General features: G+C 49.0%; 1 protein-coding gene across 12 annotated transcripts in view; it reads left to right on the forward strand.

Annotated features, from left to right (window-relative positions):
• The window catches only part of Tle3 (TLE family member 3, transcriptional corepressor), a 44,903-nt gene extending 36,575 nt beyond the window's left edge, over positions 1-8,328 (forward strand). For 4 of the 12 annotated variants that reach the window (XM_051156607.1, XM_051156608.1, XM_051156612.1 and 1 more), the window contains exons 12-20: positions 388-529; positions 1,032-1,231; positions 2,375-2,451; positions 3,599-3,848; positions 4,177-4,424; positions 5,172-5,319; positions 5,869-6,019; positions 6,668-6,744; positions 7,952-8,328. In XM_051156607.1, the coding sequence (XP_051012564.1) occupies positions 388-529; positions 1,032-1,231; positions 2,375-2,451; positions 3,599-3,848; positions 4,177-4,424; positions 5,172-5,319; positions 5,869-6,019; positions 6,668-6,744; positions 7,952-8,059 (1,401 nt within the window). In that variant the 3' untranslated portion in view covers positions 8,060-8,328. The remainder of the gene's footprint in view (positions 1-387; positions 530-1,031; positions 1,232-2,374; positions 2,452-3,598; positions 3,849-4,176; positions 4,425-5,171; positions 5,320-5,868; positions 6,020-6,667; positions 6,745-7,951) is intronic. The other 8 variants (XM_051156610.1, XM_051156615.1, XM_051156616.1 and 5 more) reach the window with 3 other exon arrangements.
• The last annotated feature ends 18,364 nt before the right edge of the window (positions 8,329-26,692 follow it).

Raw genomic sequence — 26,692 nt, forward strand, 5'->3', positions numbered from 1 at the left:
GGAGTCTGCCCTGGCACCTTACAGAGGTGGGGGAGGGGAGAGATGAGAGGCATGCGGAGGCTAGGGCTCAAGTAGTGCCACTTGCAGGGTGTGGCGGGGGGAGGGGCAGCGGGTTGGAGTGTGGGAAGAACATGGCTGTTGGGATTGGCTGTGTCCAAATTTAAATCATTAACCCACGCTGGCTGAGCCTCTAACTACTGAGTGTTTGAGAGCCTTGGTTTCTTCTGCATCTCTAAGTTAGAGCCTTCATCACAGACCCTGCCAAGTAGGGACTTCTGTTCAACCCATGCTTGGCTTCATGTGGGACCAGGGCTAGGCATTTTGCCCAGCTCTTGGGAGAAAGGAATCCTCATGGCGTCTCTTGGTCTCTGTGTCCTTCCTTCTCAGAATGACAAATCTTCCACACCTGGGCTCAAATCCAACACTCCAACACCAAGGAATGATGCCCCAACTCCAGGCACCAGCACGACCCCGGGGCTCAGGTCAATGCCGGGCAAACCTCCAGGCATGGACCCGATAGGTATAATGGGTAGGCAACCATGGGCCCCGGGTCGATCTGATGGGGGATGGGAGGATGGTTCCTGGCCAGGCTGGAGACAAACAGATGGCCAAAAGCATAGTGTGTCCGAACTAGGGCTTCTCAGTGCTGCCTGGTGGTCCTTGTTGATGGCTTAAGGATACGGAAGCCTGGACCTTTGGCACTGCTACAGCAGGGTTTAGGAGGGTCCCTGGTATTTCTGTCTGAGTCTACAAGGCCGCTGCCAGGCCAACTGTGTGGAGAGAACATCTGACAGGTTGTTTACCCTAGACCTGTGTCCACTTGTGAAGCCCTGAGCAAGCCCTCTTCTCTGGGCCTAACCCTAACCCTCTGAAAAGAAATGATCCCAACCCTGTGCTCTGACCTCGGAAATCTTGTGGGGTAGGTTCGCTGTAGCCTGCTTCAGTGTGTAGGAGGGTTCGGTCCAGCTCTGCTGAGCACAAGGGTGAGCCCACTCGCACTGATGCCCACCTCCTCACTTACTTCCTCACAGCCTCGGCCCTGCGCACACCCATCTCCCTCACCAGCTCCTATGCAGCACCCTTTGCCATGATGAGCCACCACGAGATGAATGGCTCCCTCACCAGCCCAAGCGCCTACGCCGGCCTGCACAACATCCCGCCCCAAATGAGTGCCGCCGCCGCCGCTGCCGCTGCCGCCTATGGCCGGTCGCCAATGGTGAGCTTTGGAGCTGTACGTAGACCTTTTGGCTCCTTTTTGTGGTGGTGGTGGTGGTGGTGATGGGTGCACCTGGGCAGGGAGTGGGAGCTGGCAGCAGGGCTGGTGTAGTAGTACATGTCCCTGCATGCTGAAGGGACCCTTGGGTGGTCTCTCAGTTAGGGTTTCTATTACTGTGATGAAACACCATGACCCAAAGCAACGTGGGGAGGAAAGGGTTTATTTCGCTCACACTCCATCAAAAGCAGTGAGGGCAGGAACCTGGAGGCAGGAGCTGATGCAGAGGCCACAGAGGGATGCTGCTTACTGGCTTGCTCCCATGACTTTGCTCAGCCTGCTGCCTTATAGAACCCAGGACCACCAGCCCAGGCATGGCACCAGCCATAATGGGCTGGACCCTCCTCCATCAATCACTAATTAAGAAAATGCCTTATGGCTGGACCTACTGGAGGCATTTTCTCAATGGAGGGTCCTTCCTTTCTGATGACTCTAGCTTGTGTTGAGTTTACAGGGAGCTAGCCAAGACAGGTGTGGACACCTGACAGAAAGGGAGAGAGCACCTGTTCAGAATGAGTTTACTTAGGGGTGACAGACCTGGGTTTCACCCCCACCTGCCTGTCAGTCTCAAATGACTGAGGTAGCTCTCAGACTGCCCTTTCTAGGCTGATACCTAGGGCAATTACCCTGAAAGGGGATAGGAGTCCCAATAAGAGCTTAGTGACATCTGCCCAGGTAACAGGAGTTTGGGAGCTGGGGCTGGTGATGACAGTTACTATGGACAAACAGAATTATGGCTTGCAGAGGGGACTCCATTTTTCAGGACGGTTTCTCGCTGCTCTTCCTGTGGGCCCACTCCACAGGCTCACAGCACACCCAGGAAGGAGAGAAACAGGGCAGGGCCTATCCTCTCTGACAGAGCAGAGAAGATACTGGTCAGGAGATGGGGCTTAATACCGCCATCCTGTCTGCTATTGTCCTGGCAGGCCACTTGGCCTTCCCGGCATCTGTCTTCTCTGACACGGCTCTGCTCAGCAGTGCTGTCACTAGGCTCTGGAGCAGTCACAGGGTGCAGCAGGCCCAAATGATGGTGGCCACAGGGAACAGGTTGGGGATGTGTGGTGGCAAAACTGACTCAGAGGCACTCTCCTTTCTTTACAGGTTGGCTTTGACCCTCACCCCCCTATGCGGGCCACAGGCCTGCCCTCAAGCCTCGCTTCCATTCCTGGAGGGAAACCGTAAGTGCTTGGCTGTTCTTCTTGCATGCTTCATGGCATAGACAAGGAAAACACCCCATCCATCCCCTGAGCTTAGGGTCTTGATGGATGTACCATTCTCTATAGGAAAGTGTCCGTTCCTCCAGAGAAGCATTAGGCAAGGTCATGACCGAGAAACCTCCTCCACCAGGGACGCTTAGGGATGCTGAGGCCCAGGTTGTTTCCTCCAGAGGGTAGGAGAGCTTGTAAGCAGTTGTGTGGAGCTCTGTGGGCCCTGGGGACTCCTTCAGGGTCTGCCTTCTGTCAAGGCTCCAGCCCCTAACACCCCTGTTTTTCCATAGCTCACATTACCCTGTTCTTTGCCCCATGGGTTATTGGGAAAATAAAGGCTGAATCATGCCTACGACGTAGAAACGAGTCCTGTACTTGAATAGATCTCATGCCACTGTGGCCATTGAGAAGGCGCTCACAGTAACATGGGCAGACCAAGCTGGACCCCTGTGGCTCAGAGATAGCCTCTCTTGTTTTTGCTTTTAAAGGGACAGGAAGGTTCCTCATCTCTAGTATCACTAACTTCTAAGGCAGATTGTGACGTTTAGTTGAGTCCTTTCCCACATCAGTGTGTGTGTGTGTGTGTGTGTGTGTGTGTGTGTACGTACGCGCTCGCGCTCGCGCGCATGCGCATGCGCATGGTGGTAGGGGGTTAGTCCATAACACCCATGGTGCTCCTTAGCTGATTTGGAACAAGGATGTATAATGGGAATAAAATTCAAGATTGGGGCCAGGCGTGGTCGCGCATGCCTTGAATCCCAACACTCAGGAGGCAGAGGCAGGCGGATCATTGTGAGTTCAAGGCCAGCCTCGTCTACAAAGCAAGTCCGGGACAGCCAAGGCTACACAGACAAACCTACCTCAAAAAACAAAAACAAACAAAAAAAAAAAACCCCAACCAAACAAAAAATTCAAGGTTGGAATATTAAGTAGGTTCCGACCTGATGGAGCCATCTGAGTACGAAGTGGCTCTTGGATGTAAGTGATTTTGGGGGAGACGGGGTGGGGGGGCTTGGAATCAGGGCAGTAAGTCATTGTGTGTATACACTGACGTGCACGAGGCCTATGGGAGCCCTTAGGGGTGGATGGCAAGAGTAACCCACTTTCCTTCTTGCAGGGCATATTCCTTCCACGTGAGCGCTGATGGGCAGATGCAGCCTGTGCCCTTCCCCCACGATGCGCTAGCAGGCCCCGGCATTCCCAGACACGCCCGGCAGATCAACACGCTCAGCCATGGGGAGGTGGTATGCGCTGTGACCATCAGCAACCCTACACGGCACGTCTACACAGGCGGCAAGGGCTGCGTGAAGATATGGGACATCAGCCAGCCGGGCAGCAAGAGTCCCATCTCCCAGCTGGACTGCCTGGTGAGAGTCCAGAGCCACAGGCATCTTCTGCAGCCATGTAGGAGGCAGAGGGAAGCGGGACAGACCAGCTAGAGGGGAAGGGTCAGGCTCAGCTCTGGGTTGGCCGAACAGCTTTGGGTAAGCTGACTGACCTCTCCGAGTCCTACTTGGGGCATCTGCAAATGGAGATGACTCTTAGGCTCAAGATTCTAGAGAGAGGTGTGAGAAGCTGAGTGGGCGTGGGTTTGTGGATGGAGCAGTCAGGCAGGATGCTAAGTTACCTAATGTGGCTTTCTTGGTCCATGACAAAGCAAGTGGGTAGCACTTAGCCTTGTCCTTCCACTTCCAGAACAGGGACAACTACATCCGCTCCTGCAAGCTTCTCCCCGATGGACGCACGCTTATCGTGGGTGGTGAGGCCAGCACGCTCACCATCTGGGACCTGGCCTCGCCCACACCCCGCATCAAGGCTGAGCTGACATCCTCAGCTCCGGCCTGTTATGCCCTGGCCATTAGTCCTGATGCCAAAGTCTGTTTCTCCTGCTGCAGCGACGGCAACATTGCAGTTTGGGACCTGCACAACCAGACCCTGGTCAGGTGAGGCTGGCCAGGGGAGCAGCTTGGCAAGGTCTTGGCCCTTTTGGAGGTGTGAGGGGCAGAGGCAAATGGCAGCTCAGGGGGGACCCCATGAGCCTAGGAGCTTGGAGGAAGGCGGGGCTTTGAGCATTTCTAGGAAAGCAGCATGAGGAGTGGAGATGGCAGAGGGCGAGAGTGGCATTGTTTAGTGGTGAGCCCTGGGTGGGTAGAGCTGCTGAGCTTTGAGTCCTGACTCTAAGGCATCAGGCACAACTTGCTTGGGTTCCGTGTGAACTGGGGTTGGTGCAATATCTTCCTCTGAGTCACACCACCTGTGTGTGTTGGGGAGCAGTCTGCCCAGTTACTTCCCGGTGTTACCCATGAGGGTACGTTGCACATGTTTTGGGCTGTAGCCTTACAGAGTAGTTAAGTTAAATAGAGACAGTGCAGACTGGATTGAGGGGTGTGTCCAAAAGGCAGAATTTGCCTAACTATGCACAAAATCCTTTAGACTCTTCCTGCCTAGCTCTTCATTAACCTCTCTAGAGCAATGTAGGCTCACTAAGGGCCCACATGGACATACAGAACCAGAGGGCCACCCTGTTTCTCAGGGAATCTGTCCTTGGTAGCACCCCTGAATAGAGTGCGAAGGACCTGGTCTAAGCACTGTTTCATGCTAAGGGGTTGAAGCATGTGACCCACCCAACTCCAGAGCTGGCCCATTCCTTGGGATGATTGTCAGTCCCTTGTCCTTGCTTGCTCTCATAGGCAGTTCCAGGGCCACACAGATGGGGCCAGCTGCATAGACATCTCTCATGATGGCACTAAGCTGTGGACTGGGGGCCTGGACAACACTGTGCGTTCCTGGGACCTGCGTGAGGGACGGCAGCTACAGCAGCATGATTTCACCTCCCAGGTGTGTAGCCCAAGCGCTGTGCTCCTCTGCTCTCAGGCTTTAGCACCTGTCAGGGGACTGAGGGACCGGCCAGAGCTATCTGGGAAGGTTTGGTGTAGAGTAGGCATGGCTTCCGAGATGGACACACTTGACTCATCCTGATTCCACAGCTTGTTGTTCCCTCTGCTTTGCTCATAGCTCCCTCCCAGCTCTGGTGCAAGCATCTGACTCAAGCCTCCTACAAACCTTGACCATGATCCTTGATATTTCTTGCTATTAGACTTGCTTCATTATTTTAATGTCCAGGACCTTAATGTGGAGTGTGGTAGTCGCCAACTTCTCAAGGAGTGAATGCAGCTTGCAGAGTGAGGGAAGCACGGCCTCTCAGAGCAGGCTTCCTCAATGGGATATGAAGGAATCCCCTGGTGCGGGGCATGGTGGCAACAGGCAGCTGGCTGTTGGGCTTGGCTCGCAAGTGGGTGGGGGATGGGGTGAGGAGGGTCCAGCTCGTCCTAAGGAGCTGCTCCAGCCCATGTGCAGAGCAGACACTGAACTCTTCTGTCCCGGCAGATCTTTTCTCTGGGCTACTGCCCCACTGGGGAGTGGCTGGCTGTGGGCATGGAAAGCAGCAACGTGGAAGTCCTGCACCACACCAAGCCCGACAAATACCAGCTGCACCTGCATGAGAGCTGTGTGCTGTCCCTCAAGTTTGCCTACTGTGGTAAGCCATGGGGCCCTGGCTTGGCATGGGAGCCGGTGTGAGCAGCGAGGTCCAGTAGACGGTTGGGGGGGGGGGAGGAGAGGGAGACCCCACGGTCTTTGAGTGAGCCAAGCCTCTGCTCCTTTAATGCCCTGGAGGGGAAAGGTATCTTTCCTGTCCCTTGGACACAGATGTCACCCTGGGCCAGTGAACTCTCCAGACAGTTAGGCCACAGGTTTCTATGCAGCTGTGGACACACGGTGCCAACTCTTAGCCTCAGTGAATCGTGCTGGGAAGAGCATGTGACTCAGGGACGTTAGGAGCCACAGCTGGGAGCCGCTTCTCTATACTGTTGGGTTTTTGCCGTTTCATCTGCCAGTCATAGACTGGGAAGGACCAGCTGACTTGAGTGGCTGCAGCGGGAGACTTTTGGGGAAGCACTAAGCTTAGTTCACTGACTTTTACTTTCCTGTCCTGGCCCTTCCTGGCTCTCCCCCCTGGATAGCTGGCAAAGGCATGCTTCCATGTGCCTGGTTTTCAGGAGTGGCAAACAGCAAGCACTAAGCATGTCTGAGGATGTTGCCATTGATGGGCAGGGACATTTGGGGTGAGTCCTGCTGCACATGGCATCAAGCCACAGTCTGAGGGTGCCTTTGCTTTGCCTTGCAGGCAAGTGGTTTGTGAGCACTGGGAAAGACAACCTTCTCAATGCCTGGAGGACGCCCTATGGAGCCAGCATCTTCCAGGTACACCCCCTTCTTTTTTTTTTTTTGTTTTTTTTTTTTTTGTTTTTTCCGGACAAGGTTTCTCTGTGTAGCCTTGGCTGTCCTGCACTCACTTTGTATATGAGGCTACTTTCAAACTCACAGTGGTCTACCTGCCTCTGCTGGGATTAAAGGCGTGTGCCATCATGTCCAGCTCAGGTACACCCCTTCTGATCTTCCTCTCCACTGCTGAGTCAGGATGTGGCCACAGTGATGAGGTTGAGGGCAGCAGGAGGCCTCTGCAGCTTAGGAGCAGACCTGGCCCATCCCTGCCTAGCCCCGGCTAGATAGGGGGAGAATGTGGGGACAAGAGTGAGACACAGCACAGCCTCTGTTGCTAAAGGATTGTGATCCCCGAGAGTAAGTGCAACAATGAAAGGACTCCCTCACATGGCACCTACAGAGTAAAACAAAGCGAGCTTGCCTGACTCTGGGCCAGTGGAGTAGCCATTTCATTCAGTGATACCCATTCAGGTTAGGATGGCCACTCCGAGTCATCAGTGTGACAAGGTGTTAGAATGGACATGCATTTTTACAGATACAGAGCCCCTTCGTCATCATCATCATCACACACACACATACACACACACACACACACACACACACACACACACACACACACACACACACACCACACAGCCCTCTACAGTGCAACTCATAATCACTTGTTTTTCTTACAGTCACTCTTGTTCTTACACACACACACACACACACACACACACACACACACACACACACACACAATTACAGCAAGCCAGTTTCAGCTTCTTGCTTAAATGTCTGGTCCCATGTGCCACACATGTTTCTTGGAAGGTCTCTATGTTGAGGGCCTCAAAACTTGGTACTGGTCTTCCTGCCTGGTCCAGCTGAGGGCCTGTCCCTTGATGCTGCTGTGGCTCTGAAACACTCCTTCCCATCAGTTAACTGACTTCACAGAGGTGCTTATGCTAAGTGTCTTGTTCTCATCCTTAACCCTGAGGAAGACACTAGCCAGCTCATGAGCTGGTCCATGTGGAGAGGCCGGGAGGAGGGGCCTCTTCCTACCAGCACCTGCTCCAGGCCTAGGTGGAGAGTAGGCGGTGATTTCCATGAGAGCCCTGAAGTGCCGGAGAGTAGTAGGGAGTGAACCCCTGTCTGTTTTCTCCACACACTAAATGTCTTCCCGTTTCTCCCTGTCTCCCTCCTCCAGTCTAAAGAATCCTCATCTGTCTTGAGCTGTGACATTTCGGCGGATGACAAATATATTGTAACAGGCTCCGGTGACAAGAAGGCCACAGTTTACGAGGTCATCTATTGAACAAGGACTCTAACAGGCCTGTCAAACTCTGGGAGACACCCACGCGGCCCTGACAGGGAGATGCTGGCCAGGCCCCGAGGATGGCAGAGGAGTGAGGGAGCAGTACTGTGGGGCTGTGCTCCACCCAGAGGCGGAGAGGACGCACGCCCCCTTCATGGATTGATGTGTCGTCTGACAGACTTGAAGGACTTTCTCCTCTCCCCCTAACCAGTGCTGACAGATGCTTCAATTAGATTTCTCTGGAGGCTTCTGCTTCCTGTTCCCCCCCACCCCCACCCTCAGACACCCTCACGAGTCTCTGTCTCTTCCTCTCCTTTCTTACCTGTCCCCTCCCTACTCTGGGTTGGGAGTTGCTGGAGTAAACCACGTTGTTGTTTTTGGGGGAGGGGCACCTCGTTCTGATTGTGCAGTGCACGAGGTTTGTGAGCAATGTAAATAAGAGACTGCGGTTGCTGACTGGCCAGTGAGGGAGGAGGCCCCTTCTTCCCACCGATGCTCGCCGTGTATTTTTGCCTGCTGTATTTGTAACCCACTCATGGTGGTGGCTTTTCTTTTTTTCTTCTTTTTTTTATTTTTATTTTTATTTTTTAAAAAATGTTCCTGTGGGGAAGGTAGGCAGGGAGAGAAAATGGGGGAGCAGGATGAGACGTTTCCAGCCTGGCCCACTGGGAATGAAGTATACCGCTACACGGGTTTTAGCACCAGTCAGGGAGTGTTCAGATGGTCAGACAAACCGATGGACTGTGCTGGGATGGGCCAGCCTGGGCTACCTCCACAGGAACAGCGAGGATTTCCTGTGGGTTCCTGTGCTCTGTCTGCATCTTGCCTTGCCCTCACACCTCCTGTTCTCTGCCCATCTCTCTTTTCTGTCCCCCTGGATCCCATCTTTTTCTTTGGTGCACACTCTTATCATTGTGATGAGGAATGGAAGTTCAAGGGAACTCGCTCTCTGACTCTCCTCCGGAGCAGCCTAGAAAGGATTCCACATTCTAGTGGGGGAACGGGGACTCAGCTCAGGGAGCTACCAGAGAAAAACAGCAACTGGTGTGGGTGCTTTTTTTTTTTTAATTTGAATAAAAAGAATTAGAAGTGATATCCTTTCATAAGATGCCTTCTCCCCTTTCCTGCTTTCAGCCCTTTCTGCTCCTTGAAGGGGTGAAATGGTAACTGCCCTTCCCCCCAGGGTTGTGAGTCTGAGGAGATGGGCAGGGCAAGGGGGCTGGGGGGAGGGCACCGCTTGGTGCATTGTGGTAACTTGCAGCTGTCATAGGCTGGGGCAGATGGACGTCACCTGCAGGTATCACCCCTTGGGTACCAATGTTTTTGTGGTATTTAGGTTTGTTTTGTTTTGGTCTTTCGTTGTTTTATTAAAGAAAAGCTAAAGACCGTGTGAGCCGTGCTGGTGGGCTCTCTGTGGATGTAGCATATGGGAAAGAGTTTTTATATTGCATTTTTATGGATTATTTTATAATGTGGGACTCAGTCTGGGAAGAAAAAAGATAAGGGCGTCTGAAACCTGCCCATCTTCAATGCTCCGGCTGAGCGGCTGCCCCGAACAGGATATGTGTTGGGACACGGAAAGGCCGTGGCACCCACCCCGCACCTTCCTGAGAGGCTTGCTGTGCCTGTCTGGAGTCTGTCCATCTGTCTCTGGGTTTCAGATGGTCACTGGCCACCACTTGTTAAGGCTCTAGCCAGAAGGGAGGGTGAGGGTGGAAGAGAGTTATTCCTGAAGCAAAAAGAAAAATTGAAAAGTCATTGTAATGAGCTGTTTTTATATTTTTAAAAGTTACTATTTAAAAAGGTCGCTTTGATTGTTGTGTTTTAATTACCTATCCCCTCCAGTGTGTCAGTCATACTTGGGGAAATGTCTGGGGTTGGCCCCATTGGATTCTGGAACTGGGTAGTAGTTCATCACACAGCCCTAGACCATGTCACCTAAAAGCCATGCCTTCCTCCTCCCAACCCCCCTAAAAAGCTTGTATAGGGCTATTGGGCTTTCTGTAATCTGGAGCCTACATCACCGCCTTGGTCTACGCACTAGGCAGGAGTAGGCTGGGAACCCCTTGCTGAGACGATTCTCGGGTGGACAGGCCATGGGGTAGCGCCATGCTCATTTATGGGTGTCCTCAGGAAGCTACTTGGGCAGAATGAAAAAATTACAAGTGAAACGTTAAGCATCACGATCTTCGGGAGCCTGAAAAATCTGCAGATGTAGACTATGTGACAGGAGACGTTCAGTCTCTGGATCACAAACGTGTGCTGCTTTTAAATGCTGAGCAAGGCAGACAGGGCAAGACCAGGTAATGATCTCAAGAAGGCTCAAATAGCGGAAGCGATTGAGAGTTAACTCCCGGGCCATCGTATACCCATTGCTGAAATAAGCCTCTCAGAGGATCTGGGATTTTAATGGGTCTCTTCTTATTACTGTGTCAAAGTCAGTGTCAGCCACTCCAACCAATGCCTGCTGTCCCTTCATTCAGGGAGAGTAACGCTAAGTGACAGGCAAGGGGCAAATGAAGGAGTCTGCCTAGAGGGCACGGCTGGCTGCTTGGATGATGCCAGGAGGAGCCCAACCTGAGGAAGGGGCCTATCAGAGCCCCATCCCGTCCAGCATCCCCTCTAGAGCACCCTGTCCTCCACCCAGGACATAGCTGGGAGCCATGGGCAGCTTCTAGCTGGTTGAAGTTGCTGCTTGTGGGGAGGGGAGGGCACACAAGCCCCGCAAAAGTGGCAGGTGTGTCTTGTAAGGACAAGGACGGAAGGCTCCTGTTAATTCCCATTAGTTCCTGACAGTCTCTTCAGCTCAGATAACTGGATCTGTCTGGTCAAGGCTCCAGGGAGAGAAGCCAGATTCAGTCCCTGCCCAAGAATCCTGCCGGCACCACAGTGTCTTCGCCGCCCACAGCCTCCTGCGAGCTCACCTAGCCTGCCCTACCTCTGCTCAGCAGCTTCCTCAGGTCTCCCCTTCCCCATTCCTCACGGTCTTCCTCACCCTCTCCCTCACCCTCTCCACTCACGACTTGAGGTGGTTCCAGTGCCGCAAAAAGGCTATTGAGCGTTGTTCCTAATGCAGCCGCAGTCAGCCATGCGCCACCCTCAACCTCTGCTCCCTTAAGAGGATGAGGGTGGCAAAGAGGCCTTGATGCCGTTTCCCTAGACTTTTTAAAGAGGTCACTCCCTCTTAGTTGGCTCTTAAGAAAAACCAAAACAAAACAAAAATAGGCTCTTGGCATTTAGCCATTGCAGCATTTCCTGCATCTTGTTGCCTGTGGGTCTCAGCAGCTAGGTCTAGCTGTTCGGTTCAGCCCTCAAGTGAATGGCTCTCAGCAGCTTGGACTAGCTTTTCCAGTTCAGAGCCTGGGTGGTGCTAGGACATGAAGCCTGGAGTTCTTCCTCTATTGTTCAAGCAAGATCTCTTCTTCAGATGGGAGGAGAGCCTGAGTCATCCCCATCGGGGTACATTTAGGTCATCTACGTTGCGATTTCTAACCCCCCCCCAGGTCACCCCATCTCCAGATTGTTTACTAGGGCTCAAAATATGGGGGTTCAGGTACTTGGATGTCTGGGCTGTCTGGGCCAAAGGGTCACTTCACAAGGTTGGTAGGTGTTAAAAAAAAAAAAACAGTAGGCAAACAATAATTTGGCTTTTTTTTTTCTTCTTTTTTGGTACTAACAATATAAAATATTCTTCCCTAAAAGACAAAGCAACCACCAGGAAAAGGCTCAGGTATGGTGGCACATACCTTTAATCCAAGCACTTAGGATAGACAGGCAGGTGGATCTCTGAGTTCAAGGCAGGCCTGGCCTACATAGTGAACATATTCTATATTCATGAAGCATTTAAAACCTATTACAGCAGTCAGCATAGTGTCTCACTTCTGGAATCCCAGTACCTAGGGGCCTGAGGGCAAGATGATTGCTGTGAACTTGAAGCTAGCCTGATTATATAGTGAGTTTCCGGTGAGCCTGGGCACCCCAGCCACCCCAGTGCACCCCAGCCACCAACACTGAAACAAAAAACCAACAAAATGGCCTTTGGTATCTGAAGGGACATCTGTATTAAGTCCTTTGGTTTTCTTTTTTAAACAGGTCATTTAAAACCAAGCTATCTCAACCTATGGCCTTTCTCATACTCTCAAGGATGGGAATGGGGAGGGAGCTGCCCACGGGCTTGACTTGCTTTGTTTGAAGGACTAGTTCAGGGAGCAAGGCTTCCTGGCCCTTCTCCAATGTCACTGGTGGAAAGATCTCTCACAGAAGTCAGATGGCTCTGGGAAGCCATGGAACAATTCTAGAAATCACCTGCTCTCTTGGTCTTCCTTCCACCATCCATCCATCCATCCATCCACCCATGCATCCATCCGTCCATCCACCCACCCATGCATCCATCCACCCACCCACCCATCATCCATCCACCCATCCACCCACCCACCCATCCATCCATCCACCCATCCATCCACCCACCCATGCATCCATCCATCCATTACCCACTCCCATCCACTGTCTCACCCATTATTTAGCATTCATCTACCCCATCTACCCATCTGGTGGGTGCTTTTCTGATAGAATCTTCCATGTTGCCTGGCCTGGTTCTAGTGGCTAAGATGGAATGATCGATGAGACAGTACCATTGCAGAGCTCTTATCCATCAAGAGAGACAGTAACAAAACCAGTCACTATGCTGTGAGATGTCACATGCAGTGGCTTTAACCTGGGCAAGAGACAGAGCAAAGTGGACCCCAGGAGGAGCAAGAGCTAAGCATACCTGGAGGGTATAGGTGGCATGCCAAGGGGAGGTGGGAAGCAGTGTTCCAGAGAAAAGGAACAGCATGTTCTGAGGCCTGGGGAAGGGGCATGACGCGAACACTACGCCTAACCCAACCCCATCTAGTTCTTACTCCTCCTCCCTTCCTGCCCCAGCCTCACTTTTGCAAGCTCCCATTTTTGCTACCTTTTCCCTGTTGATATTCCCTGGTCCAGAGGTCAGGCTAAGAGTATAGGCTGAGCAGATGGAAGAAGAGTCCTGGGCTAAAAAGGTCCCATCTTAGCTAAGGGATATAGGCTAATAGAAGGAAGGTGGAGCAGTTCAGCTGGACCAGAGGCTGAGGAAACAGCTTAAGGGAGCCAAGTATTTGCAGAGCAAAGCATGAAGACCTTAGTCTGAATCCCCAGCTGTGGTGGACAGTTCTATGTCATCTGAGAGGAGGGAACATCAGTGAGGAAAATGCCTCCATAAGATGTTGTTGATGGGGAGGGCCCAACATATATCCCTGGGCAAGTGGTCCTGGGTTCTATAAGAAAGCAGGCTGAGCAAGCCATGAGGAGCAAACTGGTAAGCAACACCCCTCCATGCCCTTCGCACCAACTTCTGCTTCTAGGTTTCTGCTGTTTTGAGTTTCTGTCCTGACTTTGATGACGTTCCAAATAAGCCAAATAAATCTTTCCCTCCCCAACTTGCTTTTTTATTTTTAAATTTTTTTACATATACATTTATATTATTACACATATTTACAATCAACCACCTTCAGCAAGAACCACAAAACAATCAGAAATTATACGTACATATATATATTACATTCGTAGTGTTTTGGCTATTTGTATTTGGCATGTTCCAACTTGCTTTTTTTTGTTATGGTGTTTCATCACAGCAATAAAAACTCTAACGCATACACCAGCACACATGTGAAAAGTTTAGCAGGATGGGGGTGAGCATCTAACTCCAGCCCTGGGGATCTGAGACAGGTAGATCCTAGAGGGAGGAGGGGCTTGCTGGCCAGCCAGTCTAGCTGAAATGGTGAGCTTCAGGTTTAAGGAGAGACCCTGTCTCAAAAGTGTGAGGTGGGGGAGCAGTTAAAGAAGCTAGCCAGATGCCAATCTCTCTTCTCCACACATGCCACACAGGCAGGTCACCCACCCACACACATCTAGTACATATATGTAAAAAAAAAAATGTGCTGTACTAAATCTATTTTACTAGCATATCTGAAAGGAAGAGCACCCTTAAATAAATAACAACTCAGAAGGCAGAATGAGTTCCCAAGCTCAGACTAATAACACACCCAAAACTACACAGAGCAAAGCTTGACCCAATCATGAGAAATGGATGTTTTAACAAGCCTCTAAGAGGAACTGGTAGACCACATGGAGAAGAATGGACAAGGATAAAAAGAGTTTGAATGACATAATTGATAGAGTTATTACACAGAACCACACAACCAACCTTTGGAAAACACATGATTTGAAAAGCACCAGATGACTCAGGCTTACCAATGAAATGAAACGGATAAAGGATCTTACAAAAGTCAACATTCATTCATGACTTTTTAAACTTTTACTTCTCAATGTATTTGAGATTCTATTTTTATTTCATGTACACAGATGTTTGCCTGCTGGTGTGCCTGTACATTACATGTGTGCATTGCTCATGGAAGGGATGAGGATATGTCATATCCGGGGCTGGAGAGATGGCTCAGAGGTTAAGAGCACTGACTGCTCTTCCAGAGGTCCTGAGTTCAATTCCCAACAACCGCATGGTGGCTCACAGCCATCTATAATGAGACCTGACACCCTTGTCTGGCCTGTAGGTGTACAAGCAGGCAGAGCACTGAGTATATAATAATGAATAAATACATCTTTAAAAAAAAAAAAAGAATAGGTCAGATCCTTTGGAACTAGAGTTATGGATGGTTGGGAGGCATCATGTGGGTGCTGGGACTTGAACCCTGATCCCTTGAAAAAGCAGAAAGTGCTCTTAACAGCTGAACCGTCTCTCCAGCTCCTATGACTTTTCTTAATGCATCAAAGTAGAAAGCATAGTAGATAGCTATATTAAGCCTGTAGCCAAGTATTAAATTACAGTAAAGTTTTAGAAGTATTATTTTAGCAAAAAAAAAAAAAAAAAAAAAAAAAAAAGAATATGCTTCTTATGGTTTTCAATTTTATTAGTGTATATCAATTGTACAATGTAATGGGTTTCATTATGACATTGCCAGTGTCTGTGTTTTTATGATATTTACCCCTCAAATTAACCAATGCAATAAGGCAAAATGAAATGACAAACAGAGATACAATGATTGAAATTAAACAAGGCTGTAATTACCTGCAGACGCCTTGTCTGCATATAGAGAGAATACACAACAATTGAAACAAATAAGAGAGTTTAGTTAAGTGTTGGGATCCAAGATCAATATTCACTAACCAGTAGCACTCTTATTCATTCATAAACAGAAACCCATGGGAAACCCAATATAGAGGAAAATGCACTTAAAACAACAATAAAAGGTACCCATGGGTAAATCTATATAAGATACTTAGGGAAGAAAAACCACACCATTTTATCAAAAACTTAAAAAACTATAGACTGCAAGCTAAACTAGTGAGTAATGAGACAATTCGATTTTATTTAAAAAGCTGCCTTTCTGTGCAGTCTATAAATGTAATATTATGTAAAATCTGAGCAGGTTGTTTGTTCTCTGTGTAATCTGACACTAAAATGTATATGAAGAATAAGGGGCCAAAATATCCCATATGATTGGAGAGAGACATGGAATGAAAGGATTGCCACACAATCCGACATCATAATGTAATGGGAAAGTGTGCTATCAGACCAAACCAACAGAACACTCGAAAAATCCATAGATTGACCCTGCGTCAAGAGAAGTGAGTCCAAAACACAGATGGTGGTAGTTTTAGTGGAGGAAAGCATTATCCCTCAAATATTTTCTGGACAATAGGCCACCTTCCCCCACACCCACAGTGCAGGGCTCTAACCTAGGACTTTTCATATGTTAGGCAAGTATTCTACCACTAAGACACACATCCAGCCAATAGGCACTTATGTTACAAAAATGGCTCTATATCTCACAGGTTAAAAGCCTTTTTAGCTTTTAGAATAGAATATTTGATGTGTTAGCCAGTCCTTGCATCTGTGTGACAAATAAATAAATAAACAAACAAAGAAAAAAAAAACAAAACAAAACCCTTAACATCTTCAGGAGGAAAGATTCTCTTCACCCACAGTTTCAGCAGCTTCAGCTCAAAGGCCTGGGATCTGTTGAGTCTGGCCTGTGGAGAAACAAAATATCTTGGCAGTCTGAGCCTGTGGCAAAAGCTAGTTACCTCATGATGAACAGGAAGCAGAGGCTGAAGTAACAATAAGGGGTGAGGGCAAGATCCCAGTAAGCTGCTTCCTCCGTTAGTACCCACCTCCCACAGTTCCTCTGCCTCTCAATAGTCTTCTCAGATTTTGAGTTCATCGGAAGACTGAGCCGTTCATGAAAGCCAAGCCGGCAGAGTCCGGTCACTTTCCTTGGCTGACAGCCAAAACCCTGAGTGTGACTCTGTGGTCTTGTAATCACCCCATAATCCCAAGGAGAGAAAGGATGGTTAAATACAACACAGGAAGCAAAGCTATCACAAGAGACAGACAGACAGACAGATGATTGAGTGATGAATTTGATGTTAAAAAATTTTAAAGCCTTTACAACAAGAAATGCCAAACAAGAAATGAGAAAACAGTAATAAAATATAGGAATGCCATAATTACCACCAGCAAAACAAGCATATCTAGATTGTATAATAAATTCAAATTCCTCTGAATTCAGTACAGAAAAGCAAAAACTGGAGGAGCAAGCAGAAAACGGTGGCAGGTGTCCATGAGAGAGGGGACTGGATGGGCTGGTAAAAGATTAGAAAGTCTCCATTGTACTAGTTCTGAGGGAAATGTGAATTGGAAAAAAAAAAAAAAAGCCACAGAGGGAACAATCTATTCCCACCGAATTGGCAAGTGTGTGGGTTTGACAGTAGGTAGCTTCTAGGAGGAGGGAGACAGATTCGTCTGATCAAATATTTTGTGAGTGTGTAAACTGGCTCAGCCACTCTGTAAAGCAACCTGGCAATCTTGAAGCGGAAGAAGTGCCCTAGGACCTGGCAACTCTGTGCCTAACAATGGACCCTAAAGCAAGTCTACGAAGAAATGTAGGTAGGGCCTGTGTTGCCTGCTCATTTGAGCAAAAATAACTAAAACAACCTGTTTCTTAATGGAAGAAAGGGTTTATTTTTAACCTATGATTTTCTTTTTCTTTCTTTCTTTCTTTCTTTCTTTCTTTCTTTCTTTCTTTCTTTCTTTCTAAAAAAAGATTTGCTTATTACGTATACAATGTTCTGCCCTCATGTACACCTGCACACCAGAAGAGGGCACCAGATTTTCATTATAGATGGTTGTGAGCCACCATGTGGTTGCTGGCAATAGAACTCAGGCCCTTTAGAAGAGCAGGCGGTGCTCTTAACCTCTAAGTCATCTCTCCATCCATCCCGCATTTTCTTATATGATAAAATTATAGATATTAAAATGTATGAACCAGAACTTTATGCATCATCTAGAGTAAGTCTCAGAACACAATGCTGTTTGAAAAGAGCAAGTCTCAGAGGCATGGTCTGTTTATGACACAAATCCATGTAAAAGAACTATTTGAATATAGACACTAAATAGACATTTAGACAGCGAGACAATAAATAGATCATAGATAATAGATGATAAATAGATGACATGCAGATGATAAGTAGATGACAGGAGAGAAGATGCACAGATAGACGATGGAGTATAGAACATACACAGGTTCAGAGGGTGCACATGAACATACAGTGACCTGAGTTGATAGGATGCCCCCCCCCCACAGTTTATTGTTAAAAAAATAATTAAAGTCGGATGTTGTGGGTCAGTGGTAGAATACTTACCTAGCATTCCACTTATGTAGCCCTGAATTTGATCCAGAGAGAGAGAGAGAGAGAGAGAGAGAGAGAGAGAGAGAGAGAGAGAGAGAGAGCCCAACTTAAAAACATTGAAATGTACCATTTAGAAATCCGGGTAGTGGCTTTGGTATGCTTTTTTCCCCCCCTATAGTTAAGCATTTACAAGAAAAGAGAGAGCTGGGAAGATCGGAGTTCCACCTGGAGGAGTCACCTCTACATAGCTTCTGGTGACCAACAGGGTTGAGGGTGGCCTGGCTCATTGGGTCCCCAGGAAAACACTTGGAGCTCTCCAGTCTCCATCCCTTAATCTTGCCATGCACCGGTACATACGGGGAGGCTTCTGTGAGCCACCCTGGGTGTCTCGTGATGCTAGTGGTTTTGTGAGCAGGCAGGAGCAGCTAGCTGTCTCACGCAGAAACAATGTAGGTAAGGGTTGTTTAGCTTTCACTGTGACCAGCAAACATAGAAAATTGAGAGGACAGTGTGATGAGTCCATGTAGCCGCCACTCACCCTCAGTATTATATCTCGGGTAATCGCACCTGACCACACCAGGTCATCCACTCAGGATACAGTCGCCTCCGCTAGCCATTTATCTAGACATTCCATCACTGAAAAAGTAAAAAGTTTACCAAATCCAAAAGGTAGGATCTAGTTGTAAAATATAACCTGGACACCATCATTTATCACTGCTGTGTTGGAAGGTGGGATGCCCTCCCCGGGCTCGTGTGTTTGGGCACATGGTCCCAGCTGGCATGGCCGCTGTAGGAGTTTGTGAAAGCTTGCAGACTTGTGGTGTTTCTAGCAGAAATGGGTCACTGAGGGCAGGCTTTGATATCCTGTGATATGTGACATCCATTTCTGGTTCCTGTCTGAGCTCTCTCCTTCCTGACCTATATAAAGATGCAAAGACTAGCTGCCCAACTTTCCCACTTCCTAGCCACAAGTCACCCCCACTGCCATGCCTGCCACAACCATGACAGACTGAAACCAAAACAATCTCCTCCAAGTTCTGTCCAGCATTTGTCACAGGGATGACAATGGTGGCAGACACAATAATAAAATATATTTATAGTTCTCATTTTCATCTCACAATTTTCAATATTTCTTTTTCTTTCTTTCTTTCTTTCTTTCTTTCTTTCTTTCTTTCTTTCTTTCTTTCTTTCTTTAGACAGGGTCTCTCTGTGTAGCCCTGGCTGTCCTGGACTTGCTTTGTAGACCAGGCTGGCCTCAAACTCATAACAATCCACCTACCTCTGCCTCCCAGATGCTGGGATTAAAAGCATGCGCCATCACTCAGCTTCAATATTTTTTTATTTGACTTACAATCAAAATAAAGTTTATGAATTTTAAGATCTCTCTCTCTCTCTCTCTCTCTCTCTCTCTCTCTCTCTCTCTCTCTCTCACACACACACACACACACACACACACACACACACAGACCACAAACTATTTGTCTTTAGAGTTTCACCCAGTTTGAATTTTGTTGACTGCTAATCTGCAGTTAGACTCTAGAGCCCGTTTAGATTCGGGCAGGGTTTGGGGCGTCCTTAGGAAGCACGCACTTATGTGGGTGTTTCTCTTTTTGTATGATGGCCTTTGCTGATCATCATTATGTAAATTCATTAAATAATTACTGTAACTGGAATCCTATGCCAGAGGCCCATCTGGAATATCACAACTATTTAAGTGCTGCTTCTCGCCCCAGAAATCAAAAAGCCATAGTGGAACAGACTCTAGTCTACAGTGCCATTTTGGGTTGGTGTAGGTGACACATTTCATATAATGTTTCACATGAAAGCCATCTTTCTTTTCCATCTATTGCATCCTCATGTTGTGTTTTGTACAACACACCATTTTCTCCTTGGCTGGGACCAACCCTCCCCTGGGGCCTTCCTCACAGTACAGACTTAGCACTACCTGTTGTTGGACAAAGCACGACAGAGATTTCCCTAGACATCCTGGCTCCTTAAGGTACCTTGTATCTCTGCCTTCTATTTGGTACCACTGTTCCTGAATAATTTCAAAATTTTCCTTGTCAAAAACAAATGGCTTGATTCCAGAATCTTAGAGTTTAAACAAACAAAAGGAAAAACAAAACAACAACAAAAACAGAGGCCCAGTGTGCACTGTTGGAAAGGATTGAAGGCTCTTTTTTTTTTTTTTTAATTAATTTATTCTTGTTACATCTCAATGTTTATCCCATCCCTTGTATCCTCCCATTCCCCCCCCCCCCCCCATTTTCCCATTATTCCCCTCCCCTATGACTGTTCCTGAGGGGGATTACGTCCCCCTATATATTCTCATAGGGTATCAAGTCTCTTCTTGGCTACTTGCTGTCCTGGATTGAAGGCTCTTACCGTGGGTTTTTCTTGGCCTCACTGAGTAATGGTAGAAAAAAGGCCCAAGTTGAGATTAGGAAAAGTGTCAAGGATAACAGGAACACCAGTAATTGTGTGGAACCATTCGGTCTCCCCTCTTCATCTGAGATGGATCCACTGTGATTGGCTAATGCCTGAAAGGCATCTTTTCTCCTAGCTCACCAAAGCTAGTCTCTGTAGTTTGAGGTCAAAAGCCCCAGTTATGAGAGTCACAATAGGCTGGCTTGCCATCCCAACTTTGCCAATCAAAGAGAAGAGACAGATCTCTGATGGATGGGATCTCATTAGAAAAAAAAAAAAAAAAAAAAAAGACAGAGCTAGAATAAACCACATCTGTCTTCAAGGAGCTGAAAGGTATGCTGAGGTCCTATAGGAAAGGAAACCAGTGGGAGAGGCTGGGGAGCTAGGGGCGGGGTTTGCATAGCTGAAAGCACAGATCACTAGCCAGGCCAGTGATGTGACTGGGTTAGGGCTAGGTCATTCTGTGAGGGAAGCGATCTCATTCCCATGAGATGCTCGCTCCTGCTCTGAGATACATCCTCAGTTTCCATCTTGGGTAACTGCCACCTTTAGAGGTGATCTCATCAGGGGAGAGATCTGCCTTGCAATACTTGCTGTTGTTTCGGAGATATTGATCTATCTTGTCATTTCTGGAACCCAGGGTAATTGTAGGAGAGAGTGCCTGGGGAGGAGCAAAAAAATGTGTAAATAGGCAAAAGAGAGCCAGAGGGGGACAGAGTGGAGTTAGGGAGGCAAAGAACAGAGTGCGCTTTCATGGAAGCTGCCAGAGGGCAAAGTACTTAACTCTCTCATTAAAAAGAAACTGCCTCTTCCTCTCAACCATTTTGCCACCTTGAAACAGTATGCATAGAAAGCACAACATACATACTTGATTTATTTGTATGTTATAGTTGTTTTTTTGTTTGTTTGTTTGTTTGTTTGTTTTTGTAACAGTGACAAAAGCAACATAAGGACAGCAATGAGAACACAGAGATGCAAGTAACACTAGAATCCTCTAAAGTTGACCAGCTGGTCTGGATAGATGGCCCGGTGGGTAAAGACTTGCTGAGTATGGGTTGTCAGAAGTGGTATGACACCGTGGGGCCGCAGGGGTGGGCAGTAGCACTTGTCGGTAACCCCCAGTGCTCCTACAGTGACATGGCAGGTGGAGGCAGGCCAGCTAGCCTGGTATACAAAGCAACGAATAAGATGCCGTATTTAAACAAGGTGAACAGTGAGGTCACCACTGACCTTCACAGCCGTGACACATGCACTCTCAGTCACATACACAAACACCCACAAGGATGCTTATAAAGTTGACCTCTGAACATACTGTTTTGAAAATATCGTTGTGATACTATGGATTTGTTCCAGCCAAGAGGCGTGATTCTTACTGCTTATCAGACTGTCCTCACTGAGAAGTTCCCCGACACCTGAGGCTACTATAGATGATGGCAACTGCTTTGCCTGTGGAGGCAGCCCTTCCCCCAACCAAGCCGAGTCCGGTCAGTGAGAAATAGTATTAGACACATAATCTGCATGCCAGAGGTACTGGCTGCTAACGGAATGGCCACTGTTTTGAGGCCTTTCCAGAAGAGGGGGTGAGGGATTTCATTCATGTAAGTATGCATTTGGGTGTGCATGTGTGCATGTGTATACACGTGTGCTTGTGTATGGATGTGTGTATGTGTACTAATGTCCAAGGACTGCTGATATTTGACACACAGAGTTGTATCTGATTTCAACTGTGAGTAGTTCACCCCTAAGTGAAGGTGACCTATTCTTCTGTTGCTGTGTTCCTTTGCCCCTTCACGCACATTTCTGATGCTCACCTGTGACTTTCTGGAGGGCAGAGGTCCAGCTTTGGTCACATTGTGTCCTTGTGCTGGTCACACAGCTACTGATTGCCTCGAAGACAATGCTTTCAACGAACAGCCTTCTTTCCTTAAATAGAGAAGTGGCAAGAATAGAATCTCAAAACTAGCTCAGAACTCGAAGCCAAGCCTCGCCCCCTACCCACTCATGCATTCACTCGACAACACAGACAAAAGAGACCTATGCTGGAGGCTAGGGGCTCAAGAGCGGGGCCACGCCCTCCTAAAATGCACCTGTTGAAAGGGAAAGCAAACACCACCAAACGCAAATAGTAGTTAATGGCTTAAACAGTGGGCTGTAGGGGTCCTCTGCAGGGGCACTGGGTGGCTCTTAGAAGGAGCAGAAGAGGACAGATCTATAAAGGCTTTGCAGAGGAGATGATATGTGAACTGGGTGTTGGAGGGTCCATAGGAGTTGGTTGCGAAGGGAGCTAATTTGGGCACACTAGTCTCTGAGCTGATTAACTCACAGGAAGGCTGTGTAGATTGCTCCTTAGATGAGGAACTCCCTTGGGGTTACTCTTTAGAGAACTCCTAATGTCCTCTAAAATGGGCAGAGCCTCCTGGACCCAAACATCCAAGAGTCACGGCGGACAGCCAATTGGTTAAATGTCCCCCAGAACCCACCAGGTGACAACAGCTTGATTATCTTTAAATTGCTTTTGAAAGTAAATGCCTATCTAAAGACTGACTTGGTATGGCAACCCCTAAATGGAAACCCAGCCTCTCAGGCCTCTCAGGAGCTTACAATGAACAGTGTGCCAGGGCTAGCCCTGCCTCCAGCCCTTTCAGCTCCATCTGTGTGAACCAAGAGGTGGGCCAGAGTCTTAGGGGAATCGGGGACCTCAACACTCACACCCTAGGAAAGGACAAGCTTCCCTGATGCCTAATCATCAGTTTGGAAGGTTCTGGAATTACCTAGGTGACAGGCTTTGGGCATGCCTCTGAGGTGTTATTTAGATTAGGTTGACTGAGATGGGAGGATCCACCCTATCTAGGGGGTAATACCACTCTATGCCAGACCAGACAAAAAGGAGAAAGTCAGGTGAACACCAGCAGCATCCCTCTCTCTCTCTGCTTCCTGACTGTGGATACAGGATGTCCAGCTTCCTCAAGCTCCATGACATCCCCACCCTCATAGATGTGCCCTTTGAACTGTGAGCCAAACTGCTCCTAGCTCCTTCCTTAAGTTGCCTTTGCCTGGGCGTTTTTTACCATAGCAACAGGAGAGAAACTGCCATGCCCATTGTATGGGCTGGTGGCGATCAGGGCCTTATGAACTTACGGGTTGGGGGAACTCTGATCTGGTCCGACCACTTTGTTACAGAAAACGAAGGCCCAGATAAACAAAGCAGGGAATGAACTAGAAGTTCCTTGGAAGCAAAAATGATTAAATCTGGGTGTCCCTAGTGCCCAGTGCACTTGCAGATCAGCGGAACCAAGTTGCCCAAGCTGGGCACCCAGAGCCAGGTGCCTGGATTTTGCATCGAAGCCCTCCCCACCCTCCTCAGCTCCTCCACCCCTTTCAGCTTCCTCTTTCAGTTCTTGTTGGGGAATTCCAGGGACTGTGCCCTCCAGGGTAGCAATGTCCTCCCATGTGGGCCTCATGTGCCCTATTGTGCCTCCAAGTGTCTCAGCCCCTAGGGGCCCTGATCAGCAAAGTGTTGGGAGAGAGAAGGCTCAGTAGACCACAGCTCCCAGACCCAGCCTAGGTCCCAGACTTCAGAAGCTAACGGGACCCAGCCAAAAACCAAGTGTGGTGATACAAGCCTGCAACCCCAGCGTTCAGGAGGCAGAGGCAGCAGGATCAGGAGTTCAAGGTCACTGTGGGCTACCGACGAGTACAAGGCAAGCGTGAGCTACATGAAAACCTGTCTTAAGACAACCCAAACAACAACAAAGAAAGAAAGAAAGAAAAGAAAGAAAGAAAGAAAGAAAGAAAGAAAGAAATCTCTGACCAGTATCCCCAGGACACCAGTACAAGGGCACAGCATCTCATAGAAAGGTCCCTACTGAGTTTTGGGGTCAGGATAACTTCACGGAGGAGGTGAGGTCTGCGCTGGCCTCTGAAGGACAAGTGGATGAGAAAGGCCGCTGGGGAGGACAACTTTTGGGTTGCTCAGGTGCAGCATGGGCAGTGCCTGCCCCACAGGAAGCAGGGAGAAGGGTTCATTGAGAACCTATGAGGAGTGAGATGTGCCCTCCGGGAGCCAAAGGCTATGCTTGTCTGGGGTTGGATTTGAGGTTAGTTAGCCGCCAGGGCCAGGCAGGGGGAAGGGGTCTGGCGGTGGGCAGCAGGCGGGTAGGCTCAACCGTGTGAGCATGGCTTAGGCTTTGTGAGAATCATGAACTGCGTGCCTGCCGGGGAACAAGCAGGGGCTGTGGTGCGGCTCTGTTGGCAGTGTGCTTGCTTAGCATGTGCACAAAGCCCTGGCTTGGAGTCTCAGCATCATGGAACTGGGTGTCGTGACAAGTGCCTGACAAGTGCCTATACGTCTTCTTCACTCCATCCCACCATCACCTACCACTGGTCCATGACAGGGGCTAGTGCATCTGTTGGGCCCATGCATAGGAGCCCTGTTGTCCAAACACTCTGAGCTGTCAGGTTCCAAGTTCTGGGTGGCCTGGGTCACTGTCAACCTGAATTAAGAAAGGCAGTTCTGACCTTCACACCTTGTAGCCTCATGGCACAGATCTCACCTCTCACTTTTGCCTCCGTTTCCCCTACCAGTGCCCCTGACCTGAGTCTTCTCATACCCAGGACAACTACCTCATGGTCCTATCTTTCCACAGCCCTGCCTGGGCTTCATGGCCCTGCATTTCATTAGAGACCCCTCTGTTATCATCAGAGCCTTATTCCAAATCCCAGGGCAAATGGCCTGAGCAGAGTGTGGCCCCAGCTTCCCGCACCCCCTCTGTCTACCATCTCTATGGAAACAATAGAGGAGCCTGAGCTATCACTCTGCCCCAGATGACTGTATGGATTGATTTGTCCTTTGTGTATCTGTGCCTCAGTTTCCTCAACTAGAACCTGGAGGGGGAAACCAGATCTCAGAAAGCCAACCGGTGCCACAGTAGATGAAAACCTCTTAGTCGTCTCAATCCCTGCCCTACTGCAACCCCATTCTCCACAGTGCATGTCAGAGCTAGCTCTATGTGGAGGGGCCCAGGACCCCAGCTCCCCTACACCCCACAAGCACCATGCTCAGGCCATAGCCCAGCTCCAAGGCAGCCCACCTCAGTACTCTAGGCCACCATGAGCACAGCGCGCCTGCTTTTGCCCCTCAGGCGGCCACCGTGAGCAGATGGCAGGGGAGGCAGCGGGCTGTCAGCTGCTGTTATCTCTTGCTGATGACACGGAGTGTAAATTTTGTTGGCAACACTCCCTCCTGCCTCTGCATGCCACCAGCTTTAATCACTGTAATTGAGTTATAATGAATGATTGTGCGCTCGCATTGTCTGAGCCAGGCACAGCCGGAATAAGCCAGTGAGCTGGGCGGCCCAGGCAGGGGTCTGCACTACACCGAGAGGGGGCATTGCCTTCCCCCCAGGCCCCAGGCTTGAGTGCCCAGCTTTGCCTGCCCTCAGTTCCCCTCCCCCGTATGGAGGCGGCCATCTCCACAGTGGGTGGCCGCCTTGTGCTTCACTGTATTATCACTTTCAAATGACAATGAAGTCAGACTGTGGAGAACTTGGGAGACAGATAAACAAGAAGAAAAAGAATGAAAGCTACAGAGGCCACCGTGTTTCTGACAGTCACAGAGGCCACTGTGTCCCAGGCACAGAGACCACTGCGTCCCAGGCCCTCGGTGATAGTCACCCTGCTACCCTCCTTATTTTGGTAAATATTCTTTCAGACTTCATGGCTTAAGAAAATGTAGCCCAGGCTAGCCTTGAGCTCACTACTAGAGCCAAGGATGACTCTTAACTTCTGTTCCTCTACCTCCCAAGTGCCAAGATCATAGGCGTGTACCACTACCCTGGATTTATGTCATGCTGGGGTCTAACCCAGGCCTTTCTGCATGCCAGGTGAGCAGTCTCAACTGAGCTACAGTGTCAGCATTCACACTTTCTGTTTTGTTTTGGTTTCTCAAGACAGCCATTTCTCTGTGTAGCCATGACCGTCCTGGAACTGTCTCTGCAGACCAAGCGCCTCTCGAACTCAGAGGTCCACCTGCCTTTGCCCCCAAGTACTGGGATCAAAGGCATGCACCCCCACTGCCTGGCTTTTCAGACTTAAAAAATATATATATATGAGAGGAATTCCAGTTGCTGCCACCCAACACTGCTGTAGTGAAGTCTGGGTGAGTTTTCTCTTTATAAGACCTATTGTAGTAGCAACTCCTGTAGACAACTCTGCTGGGGTATTTTTTAGAGCTGGCAGCACACACACCCCGAGGCTATGTGCCCCGCCCCCTCCTAGTTCACACAGCTGGAAGGCTGGCTGCCCAGCTGCAACCTCTTGCTGAGCCTGTTTAGCCTAGTGCGCTCAGCAAGCAAATGACAAATGATTCTGCTCCGAGACATTAAGTTTTTTTTCTTTTGCACTTTCTCCAGGCCCCCTCTGCTCAACAGAGAGGCAAGAGAACTTCCCAGGTGAAGGCTGAGGCTCTTTCTCTACGCGCGC

The sequence above is a fragment of the Acomys russatus genome, chromosome 14 (genome assembly GCF_903995435.1).
Source record: "Acomys russatus chromosome 14, mAcoRus1.1, whole genome shotgun sequence".
Classification (NCBI taxonomy): domain Eukaryota; kingdom Metazoa; phylum Chordata; class Mammalia; order Rodentia; family Muridae; genus Acomys; species Acomys russatus.